This window comes from Pongo abelii, chromosome 8, assembly GCF_028885655.2.
Source record: "Pongo abelii isolate AG06213 chromosome 8, NHGRI_mPonAbe1-v2.0_pri, whole genome shotgun sequence".
Classification (NCBI taxonomy): Eukaryota; Metazoa; Chordata; class Mammalia; order Primates; family Hominidae; genus Pongo; species Pongo abelii.
In genome coordinates this window covers 53,433,848-53,442,705 of record NC_071993.2, presented here as the reverse complement: position 1 = coordinate 53,442,705, position 8,858 = coordinate 53,433,848, and the positions used below count along the sequence as shown (strand labels likewise).

The following is an 8,858-nucleotide window of genomic DNA, read 5'->3' as shown; positions in this document are numbered from 1 at the left end:
AGGGTTATGTCATGATCCAGGCTCACTGCAACATCCACCTCCCAGGTTCAAGTGACTCTCCTGCCTCAGCCTCCTGAGTAGCTGGGATTACAGGCATGAGCCACCAGGCTCGGCTAATTTTGTGTTTTTAGAAGACATGGGGTTTCTCCATGTTGGTCAGGCTGGTCTCAAACTCCTGACCTCAGGTTATCTGCCCACCTCGGCCTCCCAAAGTGCTGGGATTACAGGCGTGAGCCACCACGCTCAACCCATTTTCATCATTCCTAGTAGCCATGGAGCATTCCATTTAATCAACTGTACATGCAATTTTTTTTTCGGGGGGCAAGGGGCTCATATTCACACAGATGGGAGGCCAGTTGGTGAGAAGGTGGCAGGCGGCACAGCCACCTTATACAGCATGCCATACTGGTCCACTGTCAGACTGGTGATGGCCTCAGCTCCATCAGCCCCCAGGTTGACTCTGGCTCCTGCCTGGCTCTGCCCGGCCACCACAACCCCTCGGGACCATTCAGAGGCATCACTGGAGGGTGTGTGGTTAGTGGAGCAGCTGGTCGTGGGGAGGTCTCATTTCTTTGGTGGAAGGCATTCCTGACTCCTGTCATGAACAGGTTTCATATTGCTTTGTGGTGTTCCTGCAGCCTGGAAGGAGTTGGCTTGCTCCCTGGGGCATCAGGAGGGGCTTCTCGGTAGCTTCCCTGTACCCCTCTAGACTTCTGGCTGGGGTGCCCACATCTGAGCTTCCAGTGGTGCTTCTGAGCAGCTGTAGTAAGCGTCCTCTCGGCTGGCTCAGGAGCTCACAGCGCTTCCCAGGATCCACTCTCTCGTCTTGGAACTGCCACAACTGCGGCCGCCCCATCCCTGGCCCCGGAGCCGCCCCACACCCCTGTATATGCAATATTTGTTAACCAGTCCCTTTTTGTGCCCATCTAGGTACAGGTCTCATTTTTTGAGCTAAAGTATCTATAATACACTGGAAGTAATAGATGTCACCTCCATATTGTATGCCAAACCTAATAAGCAGAGCAAAACTTTTCATCCAAGTGATTTGGTTAATATTTTAGGATGTTTCTAATCTCTCAGTAATACAAATATGCTACAATAGATCTGTGTGTTTATCCTTTGGGCACCTGTGTGTGCCTGTGCATACCTGGAGAATAAAGTCCTGTGAGGGGAAGTGCCATCCAAAGAAGGTGTTTCAGTCTGTACTGCCACCAACAATGTGCTCGTGCTTCTGAGCTTGCATTTGGATCAGGAGAATTTGAAAGTCATCAGGAACCAAACCAGGATACAAGGTCCAGCTGTAGCTGGAAAGTGGCAAACGTTCCAAAGCTAAGACATTGGCTATTCCTGGGCTGTTCACAAACTGTGAGGCCAGTTCCAGATGAGATCCAGAAATACGGTGAGCAACTCACTTATTTTTTCAGCAAAACACATTTTCTTCTCATTTCTTCTAAGAACAAATGGCTTCCAGCAAGAGAAATAGGGGATGCAATATTTTTACAAATTATTTCTCTTTTTTTATTAAAAAAATTTTGTTAAATGCTAAAGATATGTTTAACCTCTCTGATACTGACTTGCTCATGAGAAGAAAGAGAGAGGGCCAGGCATCTTGCCCTCTACTACCCACTATCAACACTTAGGCCTGACATCAGTCACTAAATAAATATTCTGGGCCAGGTGCGGTGGTTCATGTCTGTAATCCCAGCACTTTGGTAAGCCGAGGCGGGCGGATCACGAGATCTGGAGATCAAGACCATCCTGGCAAACATGGTGAAACCCCGTCTCTACTAAAAATACAAAAAAATTAGCTGGGTGTGGTGGCAGGTGCCTGTAGTCCCAGCTACTCAGGAGGCTGAGGCAGGAGAATTGTTTGAACCCAGGAGGCAGAGGTTGCAGTGGGCCGAGACCATGCCTCTGCTCTCCTGCCTGGGCAACAGAGTGAGACTCCGTCTTAAAAAAAAAAAAAAAAAAAAAAAGCCCGGTGCAGTGGCTTACGCCTGTAATCCCAGCACTTTGGGAGGCTGAGGTGGGCAGATCACTTGAGGTCAGGAGATCAAGACCTTCCTGGCTAACACAGTGAAACCCCATCTCTACTAAAAATACAAAAAAAATAAAAAATAAAAAAATTAGCCAGGCGTGGTGGTGGGCACCTGTAGTCCCATCTACTCAGAAGGCTGAGGCAGGAGAATGGCGTGAACCTGGGAGGCAGAGCTTGCAGTGACCTGAGATCATGCCACTGCACTCCAGCCTGGGCAACAGAGTGAAACTCCATCTCAAAAAAAAAAAAAAAAATCAACAGTGGCTTCTACGATGACTGAGCAGTGACTCAGTCTCTCCTTGACCAGATTCTGTAACTGTCCAGCAGAAATGCTTGTCTGATCTCTGTGAGAACAGGAAGCAGCTCAATGGGGGCCTTCCTTGCTAAATTCTTCATCAAGCTGGTCTGTTATCTGCCCTGAGTCCTGCAAGAACATCTCAAGAAAAATCCCAAAAACATGCAAGACAAATAAGGGTCGTTCTTTAGTGTGTTCTTGAAGCACTGAGGTGCCTGAAAGCTATATATAGTTTCTGGGGAAATAGTTTTTTAGGAAATGTAGCACAGACACTAACTATTCTTCCAGAAGAGCCCCTTCCTGACATGAAAGACCTTAGCATAAGAGAGAAGCATCTGATTCATCATGGGGACCTATCCAACTAGCAGCACGGGCCCAGTGCCAGTGTCCACCTCAGCAGAGGAGACATGGGGGACACTCAAAGTGTTTCTGTTGAGAAATACTTCACCTAGGGTGACTATAGTTAGCAGCAATGTATTGTATATTTCAAAGTAGCCAGAAGGCTAGGGGCAGTATCCCATGCCTATAATCCCAGCATTTTGGGAAGCCCAGGCAGGCAGATAGATTACTTGAGGTCAGGAGTTCGAGACCAGCCTAGATAACTTGATGAAACTTCATCTGTACTAAAAATACAAAAAATAAAAAATAAAAAATTAGCCAGGTGTGGTGGCCTGCGCTTGTAGTCCAAGCTACTCGGGAGGCTGAGGCAGGAGAATTGCTTGAACCTGGGAGGCAGAGGTTGCAGTGAACTGAGATCATGCCACTGCCCTCCAGCCTGGGTGACAGGGCAAGACTCTCTCTCAAAACAGAAACAAAAACAAAAACAAAACAAAGTAGCTAGAAGAGGGGACTTGAAATGTACCCAACACATGGTAATACCAAATATTCAAGGTGATAGACACCACAAACACCCTGATTGATCATCATTCTGTGCATGTAATAAATGCTCAAATGTACTCCATAAATATGTAAAATATTTTATATCAACAAGAAAATACTTTGCCTAGTGTTTTCATTCAAGTGGGAATAAATCCAGGGCTTGATGTACACATTTCACCGCTTTTTATTGAGTGCACCATGGTAGCAAGTGCACTCACTGTCCAAGTTTGCCCAGATTCTCTGCTGCATGGGTGATGGCATTTGTGACTGTGTTGGTCACTGTCTCAGTGACTTCCTTCATCTTTTTGTCCCCTGACTCTTGGGCTTTCTTTATGGCTTCTGCAATGGCTGTTGGAAAGAAAGAGGTAGAATCTCCTAGTGATCCACCCACTGAACTTGTGTCCCCTTGAGTGGCCTGTGGGATGTGGCCATCTTAATGGATTATTCCCTGGAGTGGCCCGATGGGACCAAGGGCAGCAGGACTTCTGACAGAATGAATTTGAATTTGGTTTTGATTTCTCCAACAACTTATATTTCTTCAAATGTGAGTGAGACTGAGCATCTACTCATGGGTTCATTGCCTGCTTATCCTTTTTTCTGGAAAATGCCTGCTTATGTCTTTTGGCCATTTTTATATTGGGTTGTTATATTGGATTATCACTTTTATGACAAATATTTTTTCATCAGTTTGTAATTTTTCTTTTGGCTTTATTTATAGTATTTTTTTTCTTTTGGCTATAGAAAATTTCAAAGTTTTGGATTGCCAAATTTACTTAGTATTTCCTTTATGGCTGCTTTTTTTTTTTTTTTTTTTTTTGTCATAGTTCTAAAGATTCTCCCCTCTCCAAGATTAGGCCAAAGTCTCTTATGTTATTACTATGTCTAAATGTTTATGATGTCTTCCCCCTCAAAACTCATATGTTGAAATCCTCAGCCCTAATGTGATGGTATTAAGAGGTGGGGCCTTTGGGAGGTTGAAATTAGCACCCACATAAAAGAGACCACAGAGAGCTAGCTCCTTGCACCATGTGAGGACACAGCTAGGCCCATCCACAAACCAGAAAGATGCCCTCACCAGATGCCAAATCTGCTGGAGCCTTGATCTTGGACTTCCCCTCCTCCAGGAGTGTGAGAAATAAATTTCTGTTGTTTCTAAGTCACCCAGTTTATGGTTTTTGTTTTTGTTTTTGAGACAGAGTCTTCCTCTGTCATCCAGGCTGGAGTGCACTGGTGCAATCTCAGCTCACTGCAACCTCCACATCCCAGGTTCAAGGGATTCCCCTGCCTCAGATGCCTGAGTAGCTGGGATTACAGGCGTGTGCCCCCATGCCCAGCTGATTTTTGTATTTTTAGTAGAGATGCGGTTTCACCATATTGGTCAGGCTGGTCTCGAACTCCTGACTTCAGGTGGCCCACCCACCTCAGCCTCCAGAAGGGCTGGGATTACAGGCATGAGCCACTGCGCCTGGCCTATGCTATTTTATAATAGCAGCCTGAGCTAAGATGGTTATCTCCTAGTAAGTTAATAAATTCATTTATGTAAATTTAAGTCCTTCATCTATCCAGTATCTATTTTGTTGAAAAGGAATGAGATATACACATGCTTTGTGCATAGTTCTACTCATAGCTCACACATATCAATTTAACATTTAACATAGAATTTTATGTTACTTTTATTTTTTTGTGATGAAGTCTCGCTCTGTCACCTAGGCTGGAGTGCAGTGGCGTGATCTCGGCTCACTGCAAGCCCCGCCTTCTGGGTTCACTCCATTCTCCTGCCTCAGCCTCCCAAGTAGCTGGGACTACAGGCACCCGCCACGCCCAGCTAATTTTTTGTATTTCTAGTAGAGATGGGGTTTCACTGTGGTCTGGATCTCCTGACCTCGTGATCCGCCCTCCTCAGCCTCTGAAAGTGCTGGGATTACAGGAGTGAGCCACTGCACCTGGCCATGCTAAATGTTTTGTCCCAGTGTGCTGTCACATAGTCTTTTGTGACTTTGTCTTATCATTCCACAGAGAGAACCATCTAGACGGTGCCTTAACGCAGTACAGTCTGTGGCCTCTGATGAGCATAGATAACTGCCCCAGCCGAGAGGCTCTGAAAGGCTGCAACATTAGGGGCAGAGTTTGACCTGGTTAGTCAAAGAACAGGCTGGCCCAGCACTGAGCTTCCCTTCCTCCCTCCCTCCTTCCCTGCCCGACCTCAGCCGGCTGTACCTTTCTCTCCAGTCTCCTTGGCATGTCCCACCACCTCCTTCACCACTTCCTCCACGGCATGAACTGAACAGAGGAGACAAGTCCAGGGTGAGGGCTCAGAGCAGAACCGCTGCCCTCCCAGTCCAGTGTGAGGGCTCAGAGCAGGCTTATCCTCACAACGGACCTATACGTCCCTGAACATCCTAGGTGGGGCTCTGGGATGCCACCCCCGGCCAGGACAGACTGGCTCACGAGAAGGACCTTCCTCCACAGCAGGCTTCATTCAGAGATGCCGGGGCCCTGGCTGCTGGGAGATGAGCTCAGTGAGCCCCATGGGGGCACGGGTCCCTGAAGCCCCTTGGCTCTGCCCGACCTGGAATGGCAATGAGCAGGCCCACCTTCCCAGCTGAGACATGAAGCCCAGGCTGGGCCTGTGTGCCAGGTCACACCCCTCTCAGGATGTGCTAGCGCCTGCCTCAGGTCAATTTCCAAAGCCTCATCCAGTAAAACCACATCTCTCAAAGCAATTCCTCCAACAAGAGGGAATTCTCTGCCTACTTCAGAATTTTTTATAGTGTGGGTGGTAGTGTGCTAGAACTGAAAGATTTCGGAGTCAGAAGAAATGGTTCTTATTCCAACTCTACCGTCCACCTCTTGGTTCCCTCATCTTTAGAATGGGAATCTGTTGGGGTGATGAGACCCAACACCAGGTTGTGGGGGTGATGAAGTCTGGTGGAGTCAAAGGAATGAGAAAAAGACAGTTTGAGAGAGAAAATGGGACCAGGGCACCATTGCAAGCGTGGAGGCTGCAAAGGCCCAGAGCTCTGGGAGCCCATGCTATTTATTGGTGATCTAACAAAGAAATAGGTGGTGAGGAAGTGGGGGTTGAAAGGAAACGGTGTATCCAGTGAATGAGAAACATATGGCTACTTGAGATAATGGGAGTGCTAGAAGCAAGGAGCCAGCAAATCTAGCAAGCCCTGCCTCAGCTTCTCTCCCAACACTCAGCTTTTCTCCCAACAGGAATCATACAAAACTCAGAGGCTAGTGAAAGGTTAAAGCAGGTGGTCCACAGCAGCTGCAGAGTCAAAAACAAAATACGCATCTGCTGCCATTTAGAAAGAGGACACAAACTCAGGCAAGGCTGTTTTTCACATGATGACCCATGAGTGGGGCCTGGCTGGGCCTCCCCACGCACAGCTGCTGACCTCTGAATACAAAATACACTTCGGGATCAGGTGCGGTGGTTCACACCTGTAATCCCAGCACTTTGGGAGGCCAAGAGGAACGGATCACTTGAGGTCAGGAGTTTGAGACCAGCCTGGCCAACATGGCAAAATCCTGTCTCAGCTAAAAATACAAAAATTAGCCAGGCATGGTGGTTGGCACCTGTAATCCCAGCCACTCAGGAGGCTGAGGCATGAGAACCATTTGACGCCAGGAGGCAGAGTTTACAGTGAGCTGAGATCACACCTCTACACTCCAGCCTGGGTGACAGAGCAAGACTCTATTTCAAATAAAAATAAAAATAAACATGCTTTAAGGGACTTGGATGAAATTGAAAACGTGCTTTTTGACTTTGAACAGATCAGACTTGGTGACTTGTTAAGAAATCTTTGAAGCTTTGAAGTTATCATAAAAATAAAAATCCATCTTCCTTTTCCTGCACAGGTTATTACAGAATAGGCTGTTTTGACAAGAAAGACTCCCCAGATTTCCAGAGGGAAAGGTCCAAGCTGCCAGTGTTCACCCAGCACTGGGTCTCATGCCCTGACCCCAGGAGACCTCCCCAGCTCTGTGCTGTCCTGGTGGGGCTGAAGACAGGGTTCCTGAGGGGCCAAGGCCTCCCCCTAGGTCCTCACCTGCCTACTAAGATCTACCTCCAACAGACCTAGTCTGCCTGAGATCCCCCCAGCCCAGGTAGAAAGGAGCCCAAGGTCCTCACTGGCTCCCTCAGTGGCCTTCTCAGTGCAGTGGGCCAGGCCCTTGTCAGCCAGCTTTCCCAGGCCTCCCAGCATCTTGTGGCAGCAGATGGTGGCCAACTAGGAAGCTGAGGACTGGTCCAATGTGCTTTTATAGCTTGTTATACAACAAGCCCTTGCCCTAGTCCAGTAGCTGGACAGGTGAGTCAGCGAGGGCGGCAGCAGGAAGGGGCTGGGCGGAACCACCCTGGCACTGGGGTGGCAGCGTCCCCTGACAGCATGAGACTTCTGTAACCCTGTCCTAGGGACCCTGTGAAGGACAGAGGCAGGGAGCAGGGCTGAGGCTGGACAGGAGAGATCTGGACATGCCCCTTCCTTGAGGCACGGGGCCTGAGTGCCAGCCCCCCTGAGACCCAAGCTTCCCAAGCCTGGGTACTGATGTGTACCTGGAGACAAGACCTAGGATTCCAAGTCTGCTGCTCAAGGTCCCCAGTGTGGCCCAGTTTGGGGGTTCTATGGGCCTGGAGACCTGGGCAGTCCTTTGGGTCACGAACACAAGTGGAGTGAGGGTGACTGCCCTCCCCATTCCTGGAGACCCTGGCTCTGCAGAGCAGTTTGCAGCCTCCATAGGATAGGTGGGGCATTCAGGGTGGTGCCTTGCCCAAGGCAGAAGGGGGCACAGCACTGGGCAGAAGTGTAGTTACCTGGCCCCGCTCAGCTGATGCTCACTCACCCAAGAGGCTCTGTGAGGCCAGCGGTGCCCTCCTATCCCCTGGCAGTCCTGGAGGAGTAGACAGAGGTCTCCACCACCACTCAGGGAGATGCTTCTGGCCCCAGCTAGAATCCCCTGGAAAGCAGCTTCCCTGGCTCCGGGTGCATTGCATGAGGAGTGGCAGGGCTGCTCCCTAGTTACTCATGATGGACAGACATGCCTCAAGCCACCTGCCACATGCTGCTTCCCTTAGTCACCAGCCCAACCTGAGCCTCCGTTTCCTCATCTGTGAACTGGGGATAGCGTGTCTTCCCGGCTGTGTCCCTAATCGTCCCTGAGACAAAGCATGCAAGCTCCTGGTAAACACCTGTTCCCTCCACTCATCACTGAGGTGCCCTTTGGCAGTGAGCTCTGACCAACCGGTAGGGTGGGCCAAGGAGTGACTGGGACATGAGGCTGCCTTGGAGCCAGAGGACTGGGGAATGTGACTTCCGCTGGCCAGGAGCCAAGGAGAGGTCTTCCCATGCTCCTAATTCTGGAGTGCAGGCCTGGGGCAGGGGTCTGAGGCTCTCTCCCCAGTGCAGGCTCCCGGAGCTGCTCTCCTGGGTGTGTCGGGGCCTGATTAGCTTACTGGACTGTGGGCCCTCCCAGCTTGGGACTCGGGAGCTGAGACCCTCTTGCATTCCTGCATGGTGTTTGGAGGCTCCAGGGCTATGGCCAGTCCCCCTAGGGTGGGCAGTGGGTACCATGGGCAGCAGGACCTCTGGGTCTCAAGGCCACGGCCCCATACATACCATTGCTATCTCCTTTGGGCAG

At 49.6% G+C, this 8,858-nt stretch overlaps 1 protein-coding gene across 1 annotated transcript; it reads right to left on the bottom strand.

Annotated features, from left to right (window-relative positions):
- Positions 1-3,426: 3,426 nt before the first annotated feature.
- Positions 3,427-7,426, bottom strand: LOC100443396 (protein FAM25A-like). Its single transcript, XM_002833559.1, has 3 exons — positions 7,354-7,426; positions 5,430-5,492; positions 3,427-3,560 (listed from the first exon to the last, which is right to left on the bottom strand). The coding sequence occupies exons 1-3, from the start codon at positions 7,424-7,426 to the stop codon at positions 3,427-3,429; spliced, it is 270 nt and encodes an 89-aa protein (XP_002833605.1).
- Positions 7,427-8,858: the final 1,432 nt, after the last annotated feature.

Excerpts from the sequence above, each read along its gene's own strand:
- LOC100443396 (XM_002833559.1), bottom strand. The coding sequence starts at position 7,426 with ATGCTGGGAGGCCTGGGAAAGCTGGCTGACAAGGGCCTGGCCCACTGC. Across the intron at positions 5,493-7,353 it reads GAAGGCCACTGAGGGAGCCA|TTCATGCCGTGGAGGAAGTG; the intron begins GTGAGGACCTTG and ends TCCTCTGTTCAG. Across the intron at positions 3,561-5,429 it reads CAAGGAGACTGGAGAGAAAG|CCATTGCAGAAGCCATAAAG; the intron begins GTACAGCCGGCT and ends TCTTTCCAACAG.